Source organism: Mustela erminea, chromosome 11 (assembly GCF_009829155.1).
Source record: "Mustela erminea isolate mMusErm1 chromosome 11, mMusErm1.Pri, whole genome shotgun sequence".
Lineage (NCBI taxonomy): Eukaryota > Metazoa > Chordata > Mammalia > Carnivora > Mustelidae > Mustela > Mustela erminea.
In genome coordinates this window covers 105,982,798-106,009,480 of record NC_045624.1, presented here as the reverse complement: position 1 = coordinate 106,009,480, position 26,683 = coordinate 105,982,798, and the positions used below count along the sequence as shown (strand labels likewise).

At 40.4% G+C, this 26,683-nt stretch overlaps 1 protein-coding gene across 2 annotated transcripts in view; it reads left to right on the top strand.

The window, feature by feature from the left end:
- POU6F2 (POU class 6 homeobox 2) overlaps nt 1-26,683 on the top strand; it is a 370,943-nt gene that overhangs the window by 128,413 nt on the left and 215,847 nt on the right. For both annotated transcript variants that reach the window (XM_032305906.1, XM_032305905.1), the window contains exon 4: nt 208-436. In XM_032305906.1, the coding sequence (XP_032161797.1) occupies nt 208-436 (229 nt within the window). The remainder of the gene's footprint in view (nt 1-207; nt 437-26,683) is intronic.

Genomic DNA, 26,683 nt, shown 5'->3' with positions numbered 1-26,683 from the left:
AAACCAAATGAAATTTGCCAAGAAAATGAAATGTGATTTCAATTTTTTTTTTCCTACTGGTTCGTTCTGGAACAGAGCATGTGTGTTTACTCCTTGTTCAGGAAATTTTGGACCCTGCTTAGAACTAGACCCTAAGAAGAAAATGCTCTGAAAGGCCACGTCTTGGTTCTACTGGAAAGTGAGCTAGGATTATCTGTTTCCTTGCAGCCACTTCTGACAGCACAACAGTTAGCCTCGGCTGTCGCTGGCGTGATGCCGGGAGGCACGCCGGCCCTCAACCAGCCCATCCTCATCCCCTTCAACATGGCCGGACAGCTAGGAGGACAACAAGGACTGGTCCTCACGTTGCCTACAGCGAATCTCACCAACATCCAAGGGCTGGTAGCAGCCGCTGCAGCCGGAGGCATAATGACTCTACCATTGCAAAATCTACAAGGTAACCCATTGTCTCCTTGGGCCATGTAGGGCTCTATCCGCTGCCCGTTGTACTCTGCAGTGCTCACATGCCCTCGGCCGGTGAATGTGGTTCAGAGCTGCCCCCATTATCAAGGGAGATGGAAGGCTTGTGTAGGAAGCAAAGTTTCAAGTTCTGTGTGAATTCCTGGCTTGCTCAAGCCCTGAGCTTTGTCAGTCCTGCAAATCATCAGAAACTTAGATGTAAAATTATTGTGTTATTATTTGAGGACCCAGATTATGATTTTGTGACTTCTTCAGTGTAGCCATCTGCAAAGAAAGATTTGTTTGTGTGAGAAGTGATTGGAACATCTCCAATACAAGGTAGCATTTGGAATTCTTAATTATTGTTCTCTTGCTAAGTATTTTTAGTTTTAATTATTAAACAGAAATGTATTATTTGGGATCCTACTTTATAATGAGAAAAACAGACTTGTAGATCGGACCTTTATATTATGTGGGCATTTAGTAAGAGCTGGACTCATTTAACTCTGGAAGGATATTTCTTTTGGTTTTACAAAGGGTTTCACTTTTCTAGGAAAGATTTGCTAACACTGATTGATAGACTGATTTACAAAAGATTCTGTCGAAGGAAGAATTTTATGGTGAAAAATGGCCTGAATGTGATAGGATTAGGATGCCTAACAAAGAGAAAATGAATTCGTTTGAGGCTGCTCAAAGGTGTTTGTTTTCCCCATTGATAGGAATGTTAGCAATTAGAAAGAAATTTTTCTGCTTGCTTGCTTTTTGTTTTTTTCAGAGTGAGTTCAATGGATTAAGTTATCAGAGTAACAACTTAAAGCACTTTTTGTAGTTGGTCAAATGTCATCAGTCCAAAGACTAAGAAACGAACCATAGAAGAACTGGTTAATTCTCAACCCAAACTTTTTTACACACTGTATGTTCTAATATCCCTCCTATTGTTGCCACTTCTTGACTTTCCCTTTAATGTTTAAAACGAAGTCTCTCTCGTACCATTAAATTGTGCCAAGAAGCCCGCCATTCATAAATCATGCATGCGCAGGACACGCTAATGCACAAACTTTACTTGTTTAAAATTTGAGAGTGCCTGGGAGCCAGGATCCCAAGATTAAGCAAATAAGGCAGGAATAAACAAGGTGAAAGCAGAAGTAACAAAGTATAGGGAGAGGCTTTCTAATGCAGGTGGATGATGAAATCTTAATGAAGAAATGGGCATTATCAAAATGCAACCTTCCATTTGCAACATCTGTGCTTATGGGAATATTGAATATTATAAATAAACATAAGCTCACAGAACTCCTAGGTCATGAATTAATCTTGCTTGGTTAAAGTAGATGCCAAAGTCAGAGTCCAAAAAAATCAAGCTTGTTGTATTTTTATTATAGTTTGGTGTTCTTAGGATTTTATTACCTGGTTATTTTAAGGGCTCAAAGTTAGTGACTGTGGACTAATGTGGAACGTGGACTTCCATCAAGATTTTCTCTTTTCTTTAAATATCAAATTTTGGAGTGCTTATAGTTTGGAATTTGGTTCTTTGGGGCACTTTTGGTTTCAAAAAAGAAATCCTAAGATTTGTGTCCTGAGTGAGTTGGTTCAATAAGAGTTCTGACTCTTTACTGCTTGGTGCTTCTTACATGATTTTCTTAATGGTCTCATCTTCAGAAGTGTGTTGATTGGAGTTGATGGTCAAGCTCTTGTCTACTGCACAAACACAAGGAAACATGTCTCCCTTTGTCATCCCAGTGACGCTGGAAGGCAGGTGGTAAGGTCATTAAAATAAAACACCTCCTGGTTGCAAGGCAGCCTATTCTAAGGAAACCTTCCTCATCAGTCTTAACACTCAAGCCTCTCTTCCAACACTTTGTTCTTTAATAACCTTGTGAATGAATCCCCGTCCCCGAGTCACTGTTAGGATCCACATAAATTTCCATGCAGTTCTGTTGGGCCTTCCTCTTCCTTTCATATGTTCCCACATGATTTCTGGACCACCCAGACCTCACTAGTTTGAGAAGTAACCAACTATCCTGGTTTGCTGGGGACTTGGGCTTTTCTGGGGACATGCGACTTTCACTGTTGAAATCGGGATGGTCCTGGGCAAACAAGGAGTTTGTCACTCTGCCAGAAGTCCAAGGGCAATAAGAATGAGAATCAGGTAAATGTCTCAGATCTCCACAGTGCCCAAGATGGATGTTCACCACCAGAAGGGCAATGGCAATTGGCTACCTTGTCAGCCAGCATCTCAGCCCTTTAGGAAACCTACTGTAGTCCTTGGCAATCCACAGGCAGTGTCTATGGTTTGTGTGGTTTTCCAGGCTATATCACAGAAGGTGGTGGGACTCTAGGGATGGTAGCTGGCTGGCTGGAAGTCCATCTGCCAGAGTCCTGGTTGACTTTGAGACCGAGCCAATCCTAGACATAATCCAGTCTCAGGCTCTTTTGAGGACGGCAACCTGGCTCATGGGCTATGATACCCCAGAGGAAGTCCTTACACACATTTGTGTCATTGACAGGGTAGAATGCTCCGCCCCTCCCCATGGCCCACCTTAGACAAGGAGCACAGTAGCCTCCAAGGCTTTTATGAGTCTTGAAACCACTGGTAAGTCTCCCCAACACTAATTAACACCACACCATCTTGGGTGGTTTTATAAAAGAGCTGTGATCTGTCCATGTGAGGGGGAGGGACTTAAGTGTTAAACCCCTGCTCTGAAATAGAACCTGTTTCCAACCTGTGCACTTAGCCCTGGATGGTTCCCCCTTTCGTCATTGTGAAACGTTAAGGTTTATTCATGAAAGAAGCCTGCCAGCTGGAATTATCTCTGACTCTCCTCCAGCCTTCTTGCCCAGCCCTTCAGCCTGTCCATGCTTCTAGCTCAAAAGCTACAAATTTGCTATGAAAGAAAAGTGCTGACATCGGTTTCATCGTGTTTTGGCATTCAGGGATAAGTTTTCAAGTATTTTGTTTACTAAAGGGATTGGGAGCCAGTTCATTTACTTTCACTGTCAAGTGACACGGAATTGCTCTCAGACCCTCAGAGGCCATGATTCATGCATGTATTTTAATGAGCACTAATGACATCATGTTACACTGAGCAGCTTTTCTCTGCTCAGGCAACAGGGGTCCTATCACTGTCTCCTCCTCTGAGGTACTTCCTGCCAGCCGGTATCAGCCCCTCCTGGGAGCTTATTAGAAATGCAGGCTCATGGAACAGACTCTGCATTTTAAAAGAGTCCCAGGAGATTCCTACTTACACAACAGTTTAAGGAAGCCTGGACTAGGGACCTTTTCCAAAATCTGTTTGGCAACTCCCCTGTATCTCCAGCAGTCTGCCCAGATTCTGAGCATCCTAGGGTGATGGGAGCCATGTGCTTGTGAGGAGTGCCCTTGTTAACTTTCCAACTCTAACTCACCAAACCTGGCCTCTAATGAGGAGAAGGACTGAAAGGAATAACTTATTTGGGAATTAACTCATTGCTCCTGTTAGGACAATCACGTCCCCAAGACCAAGAGGCGTTCTCTTACACAATTAAAGCCCTTGTTCTGAGATTTTATCCAACAAAAGCTTGCATTGCTGAAAAAAGAGACCTGTAGGAAACCCAACTGCACAGCCTGCGGATTGTTTCCCCTTTCTCCTCAGATCCTTCCAGGCAGGAAAAAGAGCACCCCTACGCCATCAAAGAAGGGCTTTTCTTATAAGGAAACGGCTGGGAATTAGGAGATAGAAATCTTGCAGAATCCCAGGAACACCTTATGGCCCAGCCTCAGGGGCCCAGGACATGAGGTTTGGGGATTAGAGGACCCAGTGAGATTAGAGATTAGACAATAGGGATTAGAGTTTGGGGATCAGAGAATCCAGTGAACCACCAAGTAGCAGACTGTCTCATTCCCTCTGAGTAGACAGGCCTATACCCCTACTTCTAAACTGTTTCCACTCTTCCCTGTACCTCCATGTGACTCTTCTCTACTGTGTTGGTTGACTTCTGACTAGCCCCTAATTTTAGTTCACTCATATTCCATTCTGTCTTCTTGGAGTACATGCATCTTCCCAACCCATGTACCTCTTAGGAACACTCCATTGCTATCTCTAGCATCTCTCTCTTTATCCCCATCTCCATGTCTATCAACAGCTCAAACTCACCAACATTCCAATTCCCAATGGGGTGAGATTTTGCATTCTAGGCTATCTTGTAGGTCATTAGCCAGACTAGAGATTGACTGCCCTGTGTGGAAGTATGCATTCTTGTACAGTCAGGTGTAATGTGGGTGGAAGGGGGAGCCAGGATATGTGAGATGGAGCATGCACAACATGCTGAAGAGAAACACTAGGGCCTCCCTCATCAGTAGAAGGGCACCATGGGAGAAGGCTAGGTATTGGCCTGTCTGCTGAGATTACCATACAGATCAGGAGGCCCTCCTATGTGCCTGGGCAGAGATGGAGAACAGCTCTGAACTCAGAGATGCCACGGGTGGGGTCTAGGTTCTGAATAATTTAGAGGAAGTCTGTGGAAGTTCTGGCTGGGATTCAAGCCCAGATGTGCCCTAAACTCAGATGAGACCTAGGAATGATCTACTCCTCAACACTCCATGTCCTTGCATGAAATAGACACAGTTTTGCATTCTCTTCCCTCTCCTTTGAGAGCCCTGCCCCATGCCAAGCACCTCCCACCATCACCACTCTGGGTCCTTCCATCGCTGTGTCCTTTGTCTGTCCTCTGCTCACAGGGATTCAATTTCAGGAGACTATCAGTGAACCCACACCAGTGAGAGGAGACTCATGCTGACTATGAGGCTTCAAGAAGGAAAATGTCTCAGGAAGCTCTGTCACATACTTTGTGAACTTTGTTAAAAGTCAGGCTTCCATTTACTTACCATTCTGACACACAAATAACAGGGTTAAAAATATAATTTGCATTTGTCCTAGTGTGGGAACTAAATTATTATTTGATATGGCAGAATAAAGTCCCCATGATGGAATTCATGCAAATGGGTTGTGTTTTCTACTTTTTTTCAATTGAGGCAGAAAATGCAGTCAAAAAGAACCCCCAAACAAGTGGCAAGCAGCAGAAGGGTTGATGGGACAGCAGAGGTGGGTCTACGTCTAGGACAGATGATTCAAGTTAGTGACTTGTTCTCATTGCACAGGCTGAGAGATAACCCACTAATCACTGTGGGCAACATAAATGGAGAATATAAATGTGCTACGTAGGAGATTTATATCTAAGTGTGAGCATTCCAGTTCAGTCAAGCATAACATTTAAATTAATGACCAAAAATACATTAGAGAGAGATGCGTAATCTGGACATGGAAAAGCAATTAGGTTCAAGGCAAGTTGAAAAATGAAGACCAAGGGTGGTTTTCCTGCCCTTCATACTGGCAGGAAACCAGCCCTGGTTTTCTCTCACTCTCCAAATTAAAGCTTGTTCAGGGTAAAGTATGTGGGAATGTTTTTGGTTTTAGGAATTTCATGTACGATTCACATCACAGTTCCTTTTTGTTTGTTTTGTTGGTATTTGTTGTTTGAATTGAGGCTTCATTTACATACAATAAAATGCACGGATCTTGGGAGTGTAGCTCAATGGGTCTTGAAAATTGTGTGTACCCCTGCAATCTCCGCCTACCACAGTCAACACAAAAGACATTTCATTCTCCCCAAAAGGTTCCCCTGTGTCTCTTTGTGGTCAATCCTGTCCTTCCAACCAGGCAAGCAACCCTGAACTGCTTTCTATCACTATGGATTGGGTTTTGTTTTTTTTGTTTGTTTGGTTTTTGTTTTTTTTTTTTTTTTTGGTTCTAGAACCTCATGTAAATGGATTTTTATAGTATGTATGCTTTAGTTTCTGGCTTTTTTCACTCAGTCTCATGTTTTTGAGATTCCACCATGCCATTGTGTGTGTCAGGGTTTCCTTTCTTGCATTTCTGAGCAGTGTTCCATTGTAAGAATATGCCATAATTGGTTTATCCATAGCTAGTCTGATGTCTTAGCAGGGCAGATATGGTGAAGATTCCCTTCCCTGGGGGTAGGAATAGGTTCCCCCATTGGACATCCCTTGGGAAGCATGCTTGGCCATGGTTCTCCTTGGTCCTTCTCTCTACCCCTGGAAGATTCTTCCCTGTCCGTTTTCTTTCTTGACTACACCTGAAGAGAAAGTTGAGAAATATGCCTTTATTTGAGCACTTCCTCAGTTCATGTGTGGCTTATGGAAGCTCTGGGGGCTGAAGCGGTTGCTTGAAATTTCCAATAGTTAAAGATTTGTAGCTTCCTTGGGAATGTGGTTCTCTCAGAAACCGAGAATGCTTCCGATCTTTTTGCTTTCAGTCAGTTCCAGGTGCCACAGTTTTTTCCGAGGCATACATCTTCAGTCTAATTTATTTTTGCTTTTTCACTTTCACGGTTCTTTCAACTCAGTTGGCCTCAGGGTGCAGGTACTTTGACCTCCTTGGTGTTTTCTAAACACACACATACCCAAGGGCCTTTGCACAGAACATTTCCTCTGCCTGAAGGACTCTTTCCCCAGAAAGCATCAGTCTCTCCACAGCCCCTCAATACTATTGTTCCCCCCTACCTACTTTCCTTTATTTCCTTTGCCCATAATACTTATTACTTTCTACAGAGCCTTAAAATCTAGAAATCGTTGAGACAGTTTTGATTCTTTCTCTATAAGCACTTTGGGTCATGCTTCCTACAGCCACACCGGACAGTGGTAGCTGTATCGTGATGCTTGGCACTGATGGTCTAAGGGACGATATCTGCATCCAATGTGTTTGTAAGATGTAGTGTTTTTCTGGTCCTCCCCTCAGAATGTAAGCCATACAATAGGCATCTGTGTTTGGTTTGGTGATATGGTCCAAGAACTCAAACAGTACTTGGCTCATAAGTGCTCAAGGATTGATGGATGGATGCATGGATTTTAAAGTAGGAGTGAGTTAAGTGAAAAGAAGTAAAAAGACATTCAGTGTAGAGGAGAAGAAGACATGGGGAACATGGAGTCTAGAGTCCTCTGAACAGTTTTGTTGGTTGTTCAAGTGAAGGTCAAGAGTCTGAGGTGGCAAGAAATCAGACCAGAGGGGCAGGAAGGAGGGCGCGTACACCTTGCCTGTGCATGAGGAGTGGGCATTATAGGGCTAATGCGTGAGAGATGAACACACTTAAAGACGTGTAATTATGCAATGATATTTTCGTTTTATTTTCTATGTATTTTTTATATAGTTTTGCATTTATATATTATGCTGGTGTAATTCCAAGGACTCAAAGCAGGTTTCATATAAGAAACAAAAAAGTCCAGACACTGTTTATTAGAAAAGGAAGAAACCTAGATGGAGATTTGGAACAATGGGACAAGTTGAAGAGGAGACACATCACATTCCATACTTTTAATTATCTGACAGTAAATAGAAACATACCAGCTTAACAAGAAAGCCTTATTTATTTTTGTTTTTTCTTTTCACTGATTTTATTTATTTACTCAACACTGAGCTTCCATAGCATATTAGGTCATGATCGCAGCTTAGGGTATAACTAAACAAAGTGAAGAGAGTCTCAGAAGCCATCTCTGTGCTCGTGCAGGGGATAAAGAAGATGGACAGGATGAAGGGTGGCAGGGATGGGGACAGAGACAGAGACCCAAAGGACGTGAGCAACAAAGCCATACAATATCTGGATGAAGAGTGTACCGGGTTGAAGTTGGAGGTGCTAAGAAAAGTTAATCACACAGATTGCCAATGAAGAAACATGGAACCACCTGAGGGGCAGGACACTGGTTCTCTTTGAGCTTTCATGAGGTCACACTATAGTAACAGACAAGCACAAAATCTCAGTGAGGTACAACCAAGATTTATGTCTTTATTTAATAATACATTTTGGCTGCAGTCAGCAGTGGCCTTGCTGTCCATGTACATTCTAGGATCAGGCTAAAGAAGCAGTCTCTTCCTGAGATAGGCCTTTTTCATCACAGAGGGAAGAAAGAATGGCAGAACAGCAATGGCCTTCAAAGCTTTGGCTTGGAAGTGGCCTGTATCACTTCCAGTCAGGTCCTTCGCAAGCCTGCTGCCATTGGAAATGAGGATTCTCCTAAAGGGAGGGCTTTTCTCCAGCTCATAATTAGAAACTGTATTACAAGGTGCTACATTGCTCAATGGAAGATACACTGCATGAACATTTGACTTCAGTCCCCTGGAAGATTCCTCCAACACTGAGAATCTACAGTTCCATTAGTCCATGAGGTAACATGGGCTATCCATGTGGTTCCTTTGAACACAACACAAGAACAACTTCTTAAAGTGTGACATTCAAATGATAAATATAAAAATAGATTACAAATAGATGGAACAATTAGGGGCTTTTAAAAATAGCCCATGAACACATGTAAAAGCATGACTTCACTTATGCAGCATTCAGGAAAAGGCAAAATTACAGCGACAGAAGGAGATCAGTGGTGACCAGGGGTGGGGCTGGGAATCAGAGTTGATTATAAAGCAGTGCAGGGGAATTTGGGGGGCTGACGCGATGGTGCTCTTGTCTTGATCCTGGCGGTGGTTACATGACTCTATGTGTCAAACTTTTAAAACAGAATGCTGGAAAGGGTGAATTTTACTGTATGTAAAATGTACCTCAATTAAAAAAAAAAAAAGGGAAGTAGGTGACATGGTGTTTATAAAATATCAATAAAATACCAACTTATTTTAAAACATAGAAAAGAACATGGGAGTACAAAACTGTTAATGAAATGAAAGCTGGGGAAAGCTTCATGGAGATGAGAGACTCAGGCTCTCCCATTAAAGTGTTAATGGCTCTGCTTCTCAGATGTACAAATGAACTCTAAAGTAGTAAAGATTTCACATGTGCACAGTTTGATCCCCGTTGTTTGAAAGAAACCCAAACACACACATACCCCACAGAGAGAGGAAAAGAAAAATACTGCATATGACAAAGAGTTACCAGGAGACTCTGGATAGTAAGAAATGATGGCTGATTGCTTTCCTTCTTATACTTTATACTCATTTAGGTTAAAAGTCATATCCAAAGCGTCATCATTAGCATTGATGAGCTTATGTCTATATAGGTCTGCCATCTTGACCTTCTAACCACCTTTTTAAAAAAGCATCCCTCAACTCAAAGTGGATTAATTCTCAAATTAACAATACAACCACAAAGCAACTCTGTGCATTTATTATGTATGAGCAATCTTTAATACCAGTAAAATTGCCTTTAAATGTGCCTGATTTTATTGATCAAAGGAGGATTTATTGTCCAGGAGCGGGTGAGGAGTAGAAACGAGTGCTGAGCATTCTGGTACCGTTCTTGAAGAAGAAAACAGTAGGTGGCCATGTGTGCTGCTTTTCCTAATGATTTACTTTTGTGCTATTCGAGTGGTGCCTACACTCAGAAAGTTGCATCCCCAGGGACCTCGTGAGCATGATACCACTCACAGAAAAGACAGTGCAGCCCGTGCTACAGAAACAAGAAGGATGGACTCCGGCTTTTAGTATGCAATGATTTCTCAGCCTCTGATAGGTGGTTTGCTGTCACAAAGTCCAATATTAAAAATACCTAGTGCATAAATTTATATTTCCGGTGTTATTCAGAAGAGCCGCACATGACACAGTGTACAATAATACCGCATCCACCATAAAGAAGTTATGAAAGTTGTTGCGTGTGTCTTAACTTCGGCAGTTTTTCAAACCTCCGTATCTCTGAGGCTTCAGACTTCTTATTTAAAATACCTGGAGAGCCGGTCTGCAGTACATTATTCTTGAAGCAGGCGTCACTGAGGCACTGGGGTATGGATTAAACTGGAAGCACATGAATGAGGAGTATGACTAGTATACTGTGTATTTAAGAGATACTGTCAATGGAATAAAGCATTGTCAAAGGATAATGGTTTCCAGCTGCCACATAAATGTCAAAGCAAAGCCAAAGCATTTATTTTCAAAGCAAAAGGCAGGGAAGTAATGTGATCCCCAGTTTGTACATAATAAGGCTGTAAATCCATCAGGGCTCTTGATGGTATGCAGCGATGTGTCTACACCAGGATGTGCAAACTGGATTAGATTCCAAGGCAGCAGCCATCAGCGCTCTGCTCCAAGATGGCTGCCGCTAGAATGGCACTGAACATAAACAAAGGAAAAGACTGTGCTCGAAATGCTTCTCAGTCTCACTCCGTTACCAAGGGTGAGAGGGAACCGGGATGGTGTGTTCAAATTTCCTCTGGAACCAAAATAAAAATGTCTTCTGTATCTGAGGGAAGTGAGGAAGGGGCTGGCAGGGACGGGGGAGGTACTGAAAATAAGGAGGAGGGAGCTGGTCCTCCCTTCTCCTCTGCCCACTTTTCAGAGAATGAAGAGGTAAAGTTCGCCAAGCAAGTCCTGTCTTTTCTTACGTGTGTGATTCTTACAGGGCAGCTTTCCAGTGAGAGGTCACAGCTATTATTTCTCAGCCCCTCCAGGGCAAAGCTTAGTCCTCGTTTCCTGTCCTGAGCCATGCACAAAGACTGATTGATCGATTTCACAAACATTCACTAAGCATCTGCTCTTTGCCAGGCACTGTGGTAGGCATTCAGGTCTAGTTAGGAAAGAGACTACTGTGGTAATCCTGAGAAAGGGACACGGTGACAGTGATGAAGAGCAGAAGATGAGTTAGGAGACATTAACGAGGTTCATTTGGGAAGATTTGGTGATGGATTAAATATAGAGGGGTAGGAGGCCAGAGAAGGAGATGGGTAGTTCAGCTGGACCTGTAAGTTCATTTCCTGTGGTTGTTTTAAGTGGAGACACCAGGAGCTGGTTGGAAATACATGGATCTAAAACTCAGAATGGGGCTGATGCTGGAGACCCTGATGTAGAAACCATCAACGGACGTGATAGAAGCCAGGGAGGGAAGAATTTTCTGGGGAAGAAGAGGTTAGTGAAGGAACACAGTCCAGGCCATCAGAAGAGGGAGATGCAGACACAGCACAGACCCAGGAGAGAGGTCCCAGTGCGTTAAGATTGCTCCATACCAGCGGAATGTGGGGCTCCTGCGGGTCTTTGTGTTTGGATTCTTCTGTTGGACATAATCTACACATTCACCTCAGAGTTTTGGTTGTTGCTTACCCGTTTTATAGCCAGAGTGCCACAAGAAGGAGCCAACAAACTGTGCTGTCAGTCTGATCTTTATCTTCTGAAGACCCGCCAAGTTTCCATGTATAAAAGAAGCTATTTTGAGAGCATGTACATAAACGCTTCAACGGTATTGCTCTTTTGCTGAAAAGTAACTCCACTGATTTAAATCTATTATTTAAAAATGTCGTTGTCATCTTAAAAATCTCAAAATGAAAGTGTTTGAGTCTTTTCTTCCCTGCCGTTCTTCTTTTTAAAGCACTTTGGGTCATGCCCATTATAGCCACGCAGGGCAGAGCAAGCAGCAAGTTGGGCTTAGCTCGAGGGCACTGGGGTTTGGGTAGAAGAGGATATCTGGGCCTGGGAAAAACTGTAGTTCAGATAATGTAATTTTAATTTTTGGAAATTATTTCTCTTGAGAAATGACGTCTTGTTGCTAGCAAAATTAGTCTCTGAACATCCTTTAGTTTCATGTTAACCTTTCCTTTGATATTAGTATCATCATTACCCCAATTATATTAATCAACCAGGCTCACCAACTTTCTAGCCAGAATTTTCAAAACACCCCCCCAAAAACTTAGTCCATTTGCCATTTGCCACCAGATTAGTATTAGCACAAATCTGCAGGTCCATTAAAACATTTTTACGTATCTCTGTTCCCCTGTGTGCCATTATTTTAGAAATTCTTAGCAGAACATATATATATTCAACACTTGACATAAGATAATTTGAGTTTGCTGTGTTTGGAAAATAACTCACATGGGAGAAAGTTGCATTAAATAAATAATAGAGATAAAATTTATACTTCTATATATTTCAAAGCTAATGTTGCTAACTTACAATAGAACGGTAACGTGAAGACACAGTGCTATAATTTGATTGATTTGTTTTGACAGCAGTCAAATAATTGAGAGTGAAAGGTGTCAGCACAGATGAAATATTGTATAAGCCACATTCAAAAGGCAGCCCTAGCAGCAGCAGCAACTAGAGTTTTATTTCCTTTGATTCCGTACTGGTGCTCACCTCCAGTTTATTAGGAAACCATGAAAGGTGCACAACTTCCCCAACTAGGGAGACTTTTATGGAGAGGCTAGAAATAGAAGTTTGTCAAATAGTTGAACAGCAGCTATAGACAAAAGGATGGGAAATGGCAAGAGCGTGCCAAGCTGAATGCTATAAGACTGTCCCTTTCTTTGGCAAGTTTGCTGCTCTCTTGCGTTTGGGCTCATTCTGAAGACATCGTGAGTCAGGGCAAGTATTAGATCTCATTTTTCTGGCCCTGGACAGGAGATGGGCAAAAGGAGGGGTGTGCTTGGCACCATTTCTGAGTCCAGCAGATGGGGGAGGGATATTGCCCAACTGAAAACCCTCATGCCTGGTGGACAATAAGATTGGAGGTGCTTGGTAAATGTAGAAGCTAAATGGCCAAGGGAGGCTTGATCAGCAGAAGGCAACTGTTGAGCAAAGGGTTAACAGAACGTGGGGGGAGGAGTCCGCCACTTGCTCATGGTACCAAACACTGTATGTCCAGTACTATTTCCTGTATATACCTAGCTATGCTAAAGTTTAATTTATAAATTAGGCACAGTAAGGGGTTATCAGTAGTAATAGAAAACAGAACAGTTATAACATTATACTGTAATAAAAATGCATGAGTGTGGTCTTTCACTCGGAATATCTTATTGTACTATAATACGTCCTTCTTGTGCTGATGTGAGATGTTCAAATACCATGTGATGAGATGAAGTGAGGTGAATGACGTAGGCATTGTGACGTGGGATTGGAGCACTGCTGACCTTGTGATGACATGTCAGAAGGAGGGTCATCTGCTTCCAGACCACAGTTGGCCATAGGTAACAGAAACTGTGGAAAACAAAACTGCAAATAAAAGGGGACTACTGTACTTTTATTACTTAGAGTTGCAAAGTCCACAATGAAACCCATGAGCCACATGTGGCATTGAGCCTTTGAAATGTTGCTCCTCCAGTTCTCTGTCAAATAAAGAAATACAATCTTTGGAAGGAAGAAAGAGAGGGAGGGAGGGAGGAAGAAAGGAAGGAAGAAAGGAAGGAAGGAAGGAAGTCCAAACTGACATATGCTATAGATGTAAAATCCAGACAGTTGCAAATATCTCATTAATATCTTTATCTTGATACCATGTTGAAAAGATGTTTTGGATATATTAGTTTGTTAAATTTGGATAGAATATGTTGTCAAAATTAATTTCACCTGTTCTTTTTAATTTTTTAAAATATGGATACTAGAATATTTTAAATTACATGTGTGGTTCACGTTTGGGGCTTGCATTATATTTCTATTGGACAACATTGGCCTGGCCTGGAGGATCTCCCTAAATCCCATATACATGGGGCACTAATTAAAAATTATGTTCATTAAAAATGAACATTTTTAGCATACATTTAAATTTTGGTCCCTCATACAGAAAAATCACAAAGGATCTGCTTTGGTGGCAAAAATTAGAGAGAATAAAATTTGGAGGTTCTCTGCTGAAGTTTAGCGACTGATTAGGAGATACTGTATCTATATAATTTTTATTAACAATCTCCAGTGATCAGAATCTGAAGTTCTCTTTCCTTTTTAAAAATTATTGTACTTTGTACTTTAAAATATAGAGGAAATATATATATATATATATAGAGAGAGAGAGAGAATAATGATCTAGAATTTTTAGCCATTAACATTTTGCCACCTTTGCCTGAAATCTTTTATCTTAAAAAAATGAAACATCAGGGCACCTGGGTGGCTCAGTGGGTTAAGCCGCTGCCTTCAGCTCAGGTCATGATCTCAGGGTCCTGGGATCGAGTCCCGCATCCGGCTCTCTGCTCAGCAGGGAGCCTGCTTCCTCCTCTCTCTCTCTCTCTGCCTGCCTCTCTGCCTACTTGTGATCTCTCTCTGTCAAATAAATAATAAAATCTTTAAAAAAAAAATGAAACATCATAAAAAATGCTGAAATCCTCTTCTACCTCTCTCCAGTCATTCCATAGTATTCCTACTCCTAAAAGTAACCACTACCCTGTGTTTATAAATTTACTAAATATATATGGTTATATATATATTATATATACATATATACATTAAATATATAGTACATTTACTATAAAGTATAAGTATAGTATACTTACTATAAATATATGGTATTATTTGGGGTGTATTAAAATTTTACATAATGATAGCACACTCTAGATATATTTTTATATTTTGCATTTTCCATTTGAGGTTTGTCGTATGTTGATACATGTAGATAGAAATTATTAGAATTATTTCGATCATCTTATTTCGTGTGGTTTTTTTCATCATGCTTCTTCTGCCCTTTTTCTCCTTCCTTGCATTCTAATGGATTTGTTGAGTTTTCTTTTTTTCCACCTACTGGATTAGAAATGAAACATCTATTTTTATTCTTTTCGTTGTTATCCATATATTTGGAACATGTGTTTTAAGTTATCACATCAGTATTTTCATCTTTCCTCCCAAATAACATTGCAAAGTTTTGATCACCTCCTCTCATCTTCTATAATGTAACTCTCCAGCATTAGTTTTTTCTTTGCACTGTTGTGTTTAGAATCTCCCTTAGCTTTCATTGCATTTGCAAAATTCTTTACCCTTCATTATGTCTTATATCCCATTACTTCCCTTCAGAGCTTTCTGATTCTTTTAAAGGAGGTTTTTGAATGATAAGCTGAGTTTCATTTGCTTAAAAGACTCTTTCTGTCCTTATTTTCTATTTCAGCTGGAGTTAGAATTATAGGTTAATAACTTATATTTTCAGCAGATGAAGAAATTATCTTCTGGGCTCTACTTTTTGTTGATAGTAAGTTTATTGTCAATTTAATTGTCATTCCTTCATGGACGAAATGCCTTTTTTAATCATGGCTGATGTAAAGATTTTTCTATTTGTCTTTGGGATTCACCAGTTTTATTGTGAAAGACCTTGGTCTTGATTTATTCTTATTTATCCTGCTTGGTATTTGGGAATCCTGACATTTCCATCATTACGTCTTCTCCCCCAGTCTTTCACTTCTTTCCTCCCAGAACTCCTGTTACATGTCTGCTGTCTTCCATATCTCTGAGCCTTTCATATTTTCTCTCCCATTATATTTTGTACTGTATTTTTCCTGTAATTTCCTTAGATCAATCATCCAGTTTTCTAATTCTCTTTGTAGTTATGTTTAATCTTATGTGTCACTTTAAATTTTTCATTTTAAAGACTGTATTTTTCACTAGCAGAAACTATATGTTTTTTCCTTTATGGTTTCTGGGGTTGTTTTCCTAGATTTTTAAAATCACTTTAAGTATGCTCATTTTATATCTTCAGGCTGTCTTTTAGCTTAAGTACTTGAGGAGCTGATTAAAGAGACAGCAGTCTCTCTCTTATTCATAGTGGAATATGTCTGTCCATATATGGTAAGAAATTTTTTATTTTGAACTCACTTTAAACAGAGATAGTTTTTCTATAAAGTCCTTTGAACTTTGGGGTGCCACAAATATTGCTAAATATTTATTTGCTTGTGCCAAATTCCCAACAAGTTTCATAAATGATTTATTTCTCTGCTTGGAGATACCTGCACCATATACATAGCATAAATTTCAACTACATTACGAAGTATTCTCACAGAGTTTTTCCTACTTGAGGCCATTAACAGAAACAAACATTTCTGTTAATTCCCTGAACTAGTAAATGGGATCCATCTCATCTCTTTTCACTGTTGGGGCAGCTCCCCTTTCAAGTTTCGGAATTTTAGAAGCAGCTCAATTCAAACAGCTTTTTTCCCATGTGCCCAAGTCCCCGGATCTTGTCCCTTTGTTGGTAGCCAAACATCAGCCTCATGCTGGCCAGGCCTAACTCATGGTCTGGCCTCAGAGGACCAAGGTGTCAGCTAGTTGTCTTGCTGTTCTTGATTTCTGATGTGTAAGGGTTTCCCTTTCTGCTTGTGTATCTAAATTTTTGACATATTTTAGGTATAATTTCTATATATTGGAAGCAGAAAGGTTGTCTATGTTAGGTCAAATATTTTTCCATGAAAAGTCTCTTCCTCTCCCTTTTTTCAATTTCTGTAAGTAAGTCAAGTCTGGATAACTAATCCTTAGCAGATAGATGATTCCTAAACATTTCAAGCATTCAGTTAAATTTGGTAGTGACTTAAATTGAATTTTTTCTGGAGCTTTCAGAAATTTGTAAATACTCTTTGTGGAATTATTGGAAACTTTTAGAAAGAAAGCACGAGACCATTACGAATACTAATATTGTAATCCTTGGGATATTCTTGAATAATAGATATATCTGTGGTTTTTATTAAATAAACCAAATTCTGTGTGGATGTCTAAAATTATTCAGCTAAGCTTTGGTCTCAAAAATAAGTAACCAGCAGGGATCATGAATAAGAAATTTCTCAGTTTCAGAAAAACATAGTTTAGTTTTTGTTTTTAGAATATTTCTAAATTCTGATATTGATTTTAAAATAAATTTTAATTGGGCGCCTGGGTGGCTCAGTGGGTTAAAGCCTCTGCCTGCAGCTCAGGTCATGATCTCAGGGTCCTGGGATCGAGTCCCGCATCGGGCTCTCTGCTCTGCAGAGAAGAGAGCCTGCTTCCTCCACCTCTCTCTCTCTCTGCCTGCCTCTCTGCCTACTTGTGATCTCTGTCTGTCAAATAAATAAATAAAATCTTAAAAAAAAAATAAATAAATAAAATAAAATAAATTTTAATTTATTAATTTAATAAATTTTGTATCTATTAAGGATGTGGAAGTTAATTCTGAATTAATTCTGCATTTTAAAAGTTCTTATTATTTTTATTCTGAAGTATTCAAGCCATAACAGAGGACTATAGTAAATACCTATGTGCAGTGTTCTATCAAATTCTAACATTTTTCCCTTCTTGCTTCATATTGCTTCTTTAAAATATTACAAATATTTGTAAGTGGTCTTTATAATACTCCCAGATCCCATATTCCTCCCTCATATTTGTTTTTTGTGGAATTTTTCTGCCCTTTTTTTTTTTTTTTTTGCTATGGTTAAAATATACATAACATAATATTTAACACTTTAAACACTATTCAGGGCATTACACACATTCACATTATTATGCAATCATCATCATCATCATCTCTAGAACTTTTTCATCTTTAGCAGTTGAAACTCTGTGTCCATTAAACAATAACTCCATTACTCCCTGCCTTGGGCAACCACCCTACTATTTTCAGGCTCTATGAATTTGAGTGCTCTGAGTATTTCATTAAGTGAAATCACACAGCATTTGTCCTTTTGTAACTGACTTATTTCACTTAGCATAACGTCTTCAAGATTCATCCATCTTGTAGCATGTGTCAGAATTCCTTTCCTCCCTAAGACTGGATAAGTTTCCATTGTAAGCATATGCTACATTTTGTTTATTCACTCATCTGTCAATAGATACTTGGGGCTGCTTTCACCCTTTGACTATAGCAAATAATGCCACCGTGAATGTGGGTGTACAAATAATCTGTTTGTCCCTGCTCTTAGTGCTTTAGAGGTACACACCCAGAAATATAGTTGCAAGATCATATGGTAATTTTGTGCTTAGCTGCCTGAGGAGTCGCCATACCATTTTTCTTGGCAATAGCACCATTTCACGTTCCTACCAACAACGCACAGGGTTGCAATCTTCCACGTCTTCATCAATACTTGTTAAAATCTGGTTTTTTTCTTGTATTGTTTTGATAGTAGTTCTACTAACAGATATGAAGTGGTATCTCACTGTTGTTGAAAGAGCCTTTTTGAGACAATAATTAATTATCTACTGACTTCTCCTGATACTGCTTAATCACATATGGGTATATTCCAAATAACCTAATAACCTAGGGAGAAAATAACCCTAAGGAGAGAATGTACACTTTAGAAGTTGCCTTATTTCTGCTTCATGGCCTGCAAATGGTAACTATTATAGGTACAGTTATAGGTATAATTGCAGTTGGATTTCCATTTTCAAGACCTATAAATGTATCTCATATACAGGTGAACACTAGCAACGTTCATCATGAAAGAAATCCCTTCAGTGCAAATATTCTTTTCCTATTGACTTCCCTTACAATTAAAGAGTCCACTAAACAAAAAATGTATTTACCTGTAGATAAAATGAAAACTTTACTTGAAGAAGATTTTCAAGCTGCAGCCCACTCCCTGGGATTCTGATTACTGGAATCCAATGGAAGGACTCTATGAAGACATTCAGGGCCTAGACAACAGTTGTCCTTTCCTTTGTGGCATTTTTTCAATCTTGAAATGTTCCCTACCTTGGAGAGCTCTCTAAGCACCTTTCTGAATCCAAGAATTCCTTCCATGCCAGGGCACTGCTTTACTTTCTGTTTTGAATGTCACAGATGTTTCTACCATGTTTATGCTTCGGTCTGGTAGAAACTACCCTCAAATCCTTAAAAGGCTGATGTTTATTTTTCTAATAAATTCTATACTCTAGTTCTTGTTTTATCCTAGCCTCAATTTTTATCATTGAAGGCTTCAAGTTCTATTTAAGAAGTAAACTTGTTCCCCACTTTACGTAACATTTCTGTCCAATCATACATGCCTAATATATTTCTTAGACATTTCTGGTGCCTCTTCATGTGCAATAGGTGGTATTGTCTGTCAAGTGTAAACTACACTTGGAGTGCCTGGGTGGCTCAGATAGTTAAGCATCTGCCTTCGGCTCAGGTTGGGGTCTCTGGGTCCTGAGATTGAGTTCCACATCAGGCTCCCAGCTAGCAGGGAGTCTGCTTCCCCCCTCTCCCTCTACCCCTGCTTGTTCTCTCTCTCTCTCTCTAATGAATAAATAAAAAAATCTTTTAAAAAAAAGTGCAAACTATGCTTAGCAGAGCTACACTTCACCACCAAGTTTTGGTCTGTTTATCATTTTCATAATCTACACAGGCTGCCCTCTACTCTCGCAAGGAAGAGAATACAGGGTAAGGTAGACAGCTTACCTCAAAGAAAAGAGCAGGTGTACAAAAGCCCCTCAAAATCATAAAGTCATTGGTGCTCATAAAACTGTATTGCACACTTTTTCAGGAGATTAATGAGTGGGTCATAAAACAGCATTAATTTTTTGGCCAAATTCCAGTCAGAAAGTTGTGTGTTTGCCAGCTGCCAGAGATTTGCTCTGAGAATATTTGCAGTTCAAAACACTAATGCCATTGGATTTCTTCACTTGGTAAAGAAATAAAAATAGGAAAAGCAGTTGTGGAAATCATCAAGCTAGCCAGTGTTCCTGGCCAGGTGTGTGCTCAGGTGTGTCTTCAGCTAAAGTACCCCCTTTGTGGGGAGGAAAATGAGGATGCTGGAGCAGAATGCTAGCAAGAGTCCCCAACACACAGATCTTAGACCCACAGATGCATGCTTACCTTATCAGTCCCCAGATTCTGTCACAGAGTACATATATTTTACTCACATGGTACAGAAAGAGGACAAGCCCACCCACCATCACAGCTTTTCAGAAATTCTGGGTATCCCTCGGTAAATGTGACTGAGTCTGGAAGTGCAGTCTTCTCTCTGAGACCTGGGACAAACTTCCATGTTGGTTCTTGCCTCCTGAATGTTCTGGAATATTATAGGACCATGTGACTTACTTATTTACAGTCATCTGTCAACTGTATTTTAAAAAATGAGAAGTCGAAGCACTTTTCACCTGAAGTATTTCAATACCATCTTCACATAGAAATACCACTTGTGAATTTAAATAAAAAAAAATAACAACAACTTTAAAGCACTTTGACTTTCACAGGCTCTTAGGAGAAATTAGGAATATTACAAAATGTAAAAAAAAAAAAAAAAAAAAAAAAAAAAAAAACCCTCTTCAATTCAGAATACCATTAAAGTAATAAATATTTAATTAAGGAGCTAAAACTTGAAAAGAGGCCTGTTTCATAATGATGTTTTTGTCCATAACTGCCCAACTTCTTCCCACATTATTGTTGTAATCAAGGTATTTTATATTCTCATAACAGAAGTGTACCATGGCCTTTTTGGTCTGAATATTTCTGAGAAAATCTCAGTGCACTGAGTCTCAACTCCTTCTCCATTAATGAGAAACCCAGATTCCAAAGCACATTCCTCTTCCAGGTAAAATTTCCACATCCAAACATTCATGGAATTAGCAGATAGGAAAGACACAAAGACTTTATTAAAAAATTGTTCTATAATTTTATTTTTTTTAAGATTTTATTTTTATTGGGGTGCCTGGGTGGCTCAGTGGGTTAAGCCTCTGCCTTCGGCTCAGGTCATGATCTCAGGGTCCTGGGATCGAGCCCCCGCGTCAGAATCTCTGCTCAGCGGGAAGCCTGTGCCCCCCTCCCCCTCTGCCTGCCTCTCTGCCTACTTGTGATCTCTTCCTCTCTATCAAATAAATAAATAAAATATTTAAAAAAATATTTTAAGAAAGATTTTATTTTTATTATTTATTTATTGGAGAGAGAGTGAGTGAGACAGAGAGAGAGCACAAGCAGGGGAAGGGGCAGTCAGAGGGAGATCGGCAAGCAGACAGCCCACTGAGCAGGGACGCGGGACTCGATCCCAGGACCCTGAGATCATGACCCGAGCCAAAGGTAGACACTTAACCGACTGACCCACCCAGGTGCCCCTATCTATAATTTTATTTTTAAAAACTAGACTATCTAGCCACATGTTTCTGTATGTAATATATATATGTATATACATGTGTGTTCCTTAGCAAATGTGCTGTATTTTTGGTGGTGTAAAATGTTGCCGTATTTGTCAGTTTTGTCATGACAAATATTTGGCCACAAGTGATTTCATGCCTTACAAATAATACATCTGCATTTTAGGGGGGAAATAGGATGCCTCAGGTTTCATGCCAGATTTTAATGTACAATTAGTTCTTTTTAAAAAAAGACTTTTAAAAACACAACATTTTTCTAATGTACATTAAGGATGTTGGAGAAGTTCACTGAAGCATATGCTCTGAGCTTTCAGGAGCAATCTGTAGTCAGGCATTTTAAATGAAAATTGATTTGTGATTTACATGGTCAGTGGAAAGAAAATTAACTTATGGAAGGTTGTAATGAAATATTAGACAAGTAAAAAAGTAGATGGTGATCTAGTGGAACTAAAAGTCCCATCTGGAAGAATTCTGTGACATTTTTACATTTATCTGTGTTCTGCATGAGTTGTAATGTTAGTGGTAATTTTATGGGACTGAACTGAAATGAAAAGGGTGTTATCACAGATTGCCTACAATATAGGATTGTGTTCAGTGGAGAGTCCTGTATCCTTTTCTCCATTTTCCTATAATATGACTCATTGCACTTTTTTCAGCTACTGTTGTTGAATGCATTCAGCCTTTTACTTGAGGTTATTAAAGAAGAACATCAAACGCTCACAAATACAATCTAAGCGCACATTTCAAGCAGTCTTGCAACTTCCGCTTAGTTCTGCATTGTCTAGGTCACGTCCAGGAAAGAACCTCCAAGATGTACACAAAAGAACCAAGGACACTGAATGTGAAGCTTGTGCCCTACACTGGGTATTTGGCCTGGGGGAGGGGGAGGATTCAAAACTCCAATTAACCCCTCACCAAAACCTAGAGCTTGTTAGCAGAATGGGAAATTCTGACCTCCCTAGAAATAAATCATTCAGAAATTGACCATTTCCTCTCCTTCTATTCCAATTTTGTAAAAGCAATCCCTGTTGTTCTGTTGTCAGAGAAGTATGTTCTGGTACAAAAAGGCGAAGAAGACTCTCTTCTTTTTCTGCTGAGGAAGAAACATCATCAGATTTCAGTATTAATTAGTGGATATAAATCTTATAAGGGAGAATACCTAGTGGGTGTAAGTCCATATGCTATTCTTTTTTTCTTCCTGCATTTACTGTATTTGACAGATGGCCATAACTTTTCGAAAGTATATAATTTCTGGATTACTGTAACTTAAACATTTGATATCATCTAAATATGTTGACCCTGCGCTAAAACATAGGCCATGAAATTGTTTACCCTAGAATTTCAAAATCCAAATTCTATCTCTTTTATTTTTTTTCCTTTTAATCGCCTGCTCCAGGAACCACAGCTGAGTGTAGGTAGAACTTCCACAAATTCAAAGATTAAGGTCTTGGGCTAAATTGATACCTACTTGTGCGTATTTAAATAAATCCACTGCATGTAGGGAATCTTACTTTTAGGAATTGGCAGTTTGGATTTTCCTCTTTGAAATTATTTTCATCAGTATTTCTTATTTGCAAAGTTTCTCATTTTTCCCTCACTGTTTTCTCTAATAAGAAAATAGCTAGTTATTTCAGTAGATTCAGCAGGACCATCTTTATTTCAACCAGAGTGGCAGCTTTCTATCCCTGTACACTACAGTGGGGTGGGGATGGGGGGTGGCTCTCAAGCAGGGATGCCCATCAGAATCACCCAGAAGCCTTACAGAAAATGTCGCTGTCTAGGTCCCATCGCAGAGTTCTGATTTAATGGGTCCAGGGTCAGTGCTGACATTGGTACCTTTTAAAAACTCCCTAGTGGAGCTAAATGCACAGCCAGGAATCAGCCTATAGTCTGTAAGAACAGGTCCTAGAGAAACTCTTTGTGAGGTTACTCTATTGTACGTGTGTGGCAAGAGGAGGGAGCTGGATTCACTCGCTTTACCCAAGGGCACAGCTCCACCTTGTCCCTCTACATGCAGTTCTTATGGTCCAGGAATCGTTATGGGACCCTCAGTATGTGGATGTGTACATGCATAATCAGATTCCCAGAGACTTCTGCGTTGTTTAATTGCATTTTCAATCATATGCTCAAAATACACTTTGAATTTTTTTTTTCTTTAATGACTTAAATTGAGATTTCTGATCTGGTTTAAAATAAAAGACTAGAAAACTTCAGACTTACTTCTGAGAGCTAGGTGAAGTGTCTGTTTTTGGAGGCAGAGGATGGCCTATGGTTTCCATTCTTCTTGCTTGGTTTTTAGTTGTCTCCTACAAGTGGAAAGCAAACAGAGCACACCCCACCTTCCACCCCCCACCCCCGATCGAAATGTCCTTTAACGTCAGAACCTAAGATCGTGGCTGTGGCTGCTGACGTAGCATTTAAACAGCCATCTGACATCCGTCGCTCCTGTCATTTCTACAGCACATTCGCTTCATAACATTTCTAGGGGAAAGGTCACGGATCTGTCACCGCAGTGTTCGTGGCACTCAGAAAATAAAATGGGGTGGTTAATGATAGCTGGGGCAGCCCGAGTAATCACAGGATGCCGCCGAGGTCAATATTCCGTATCGGCTTTCCGTCCGTCCATCCGAAACAATATACTGGGTAAATGCAATCAGTAAGTGGTTGCAAATGAATCTTTTAGGGACATCAGCATTACAGAAACAAGAGATTCAAGAGGAGATGCTAAGTGGATCTTTGGGTTTGTAATTGCAGCCCTGGGAATCATTACCCTAATTAATAGCTGTTAAACCCGGGACCCTTGCTGCTGGGCGCATGCGTGAGTTTGCCATCAAGGTCCTGGGAGTGTCTCTGGGCTCTGCCCGAAGTGTCAGAGAGGTAAACAGACCCTGGGGAAGGCCTCCGGACCCCCATCTTTTCCTAACCCCAAGAACATCCCCGGTGATCAGACAGCTCTCTTAGCACAGACCACAAAGTGGTGAAAGGTGGCCGCGGGGTGGGGTGACGGGATCCGTCTCTGCCCTCAGCTCCTGTTTGGAAAAGAGAGACTTCAATGTGTGCTGCTTCCAGGGGACTGGAAGCTCTGGTGGGGAGACAGCGGCCCTCTTGACCTGTGCCTGTGCTCCTGGAAAGAGCTGGAGAGACAGAACACCAGGACAGATCATTTTGGGACCCTCCAGTCCTACTTCAGTATTTTTAAGAGATGAAGACAGCGTCTCCTCTGAAGGGCGGGGACCTAGGCAGAACTGTGACCAAGGCCAAGTTTGTTTCCTGGCCCTCCGTTTTCCTTTGCTCTCTTCAGTAATGTTCACTTTTTTCTGTCCTCCTCACCCTCCCCCCAACTGTCCAAACGGGTGGCTGCCCCTGCTTCCTCTTCTGGTCCAAACCTCTTCTTGGAAAAGATTCCAATGAACTTGCACATTTGAGGTATATTTTCCCAATAATGCTTCCAGAAATACTTAGAAGAAAGCAAATTCGCAAGCTGGGCATCAGTCAGCTGGGTTTGGGCATTATTTTGGAAGGGGTAAAAAAAATATATTCACCTTATAGCCTCAACCTGTATGTGACCTGATCGACTTCTCTAAGGAGGTATTAGGTACTGAGGACCTGCTATCTTCATTGATTTATTGATTTCCTCATTGGGTAAACTGATACCTGCAAATTGTATGAAGACCCACTGGTGATCAAAATTTTCTCCACAATAATCCAAATACCATCTACACAAAAGATGTCATCCACATCCACGCTTTCCAAGTGTATGTGTTAAGGAAGCAGGTGGGTGTTTTCTAAGAGCCATAGGTGTCTCTATTTACCCCACAATCTTTGCCCTAAACAAGCCGTGTGGTCCTGGACATGGTGAGGGGAGGGGGAAGCTAATGAAAATATTATGAGGATGTTAATGGTGGTGCTCCGATTCAGATCCCATTCACATTTATTGAGCCTATGCTAAATGCTGAGTGTTCTCAAAGCTCATCTCCCTTTCCTCCCACCGACTCTCTGTGAGTGGACATTATTCTCCTCACTCTGCACACTAGTTAGTGGAGGAACAGATGTGCTTCCAGGATTTCCCCACAACAATACAACTAGAAAGTAGCCCCCCTCTAAGTCTGAACTTGAAGTCTCTGGCTTCTCCTCCATTTCTCCTTCTACTAAAATGTTACAGTGGCTTGGAAAGTCTTTGCCTGCCATTGGTTTGGAAGATTGAAAATGGCTCCCACAAGCTCTATAAAAAATTCAGGATGGTGTGGTTGGATTGCATAATCCCAGGATGCTAAGCTAGCAGTAGATGCTCAGTAAAACAATTAAATGGATTAATTAGAGCAGCCTCATGCCTCTTAATACAGCATTTCTTCTTCCCACAGCAGTGGAAGAATTTGTAAGTCAATCCAGAAAGGGAGGTAATTCTTAGGGGTCCCACAGCAGTATCAGAATTGATTCAAATCGTTTTTGTTATTCTGAAAATAGATAAGCAAAGGAAGAATATCAGTCAGTACCAGTCAGTATTCTTAATGTGGCTTTTTGTGTGTACATCTGATGCATATTATTGCTGGAATTTTAAAATGAGAATTAAAACCTCCCCACAATAAATCAGTGTGCTAATAGAGTTAGAAGATGCAAAGCAAAAGATTAAAGCAATGGTACTTTACTGAGAAAGAGCCCCTAACGCCTAGCAGGAGACATTTGGTAATTTCTAGAACCAGTTTTGTTACCATCGAGGGTGGGGCATCCAGAGGGTAGAGACCAGCGATGTTGCTCAACATCCTATAATGCCCAGGACAGCCCCCACAAGGAAGAATTTTCTGGCCCCAAATATCAATTGTGCTAATACTGAGAAGCCCTGAGTTAGAGAATTAATGTTAGGGGGGGGGAAATGACGAAAGGTAAAGAAATGTGATTGAATTTATAATCTCTAAGTGAAAGTATGTTCTGGCTAGAAATTGAGATAAGAAAAGAGTTTTAATATGGTTAGTTTGATTGAAAAATTATTTCAGTATCTTTCATAGTTTAATGGGATTAGCCTCATAAGAAATTTCAATCAGCCATGGAGTCAAATTCCTGGAAAACAGCCACGATAAGAAGTAGTATGTTTTGACCACCTGCCATATGCCAGGCATTTACTGCATGCTTTACAAGTATCTTATTGAACCTTCACAACTCTCTGAGATGCACAGAATTTTACCCTTTTATATATGATGAAATTTCGGCTTGTGAGAGGTGGAACAGTGTAGAAGAGATATTTAGTCTTGTGTCCACCAAACCCTCTTTCCTTTTCCTCCTGGACCATATTTTCCATCCTCTCTTGCACATAAGGAAGGCTCTATGTCTGGTCCTGGCCAAGGGAATGGGTAAAGTGGGTTGGTTTCCAGGACTGTCTCCTAAAAATCTCTCCGGTGCAATCCTTTGCATGTTCTCTCTTCCCTCAGCTGCTAGCCAGATACAAAGAATCCAATAGAAGACTCCAGGGGTCCTACAGAATGGCCTGGATCCTGAAT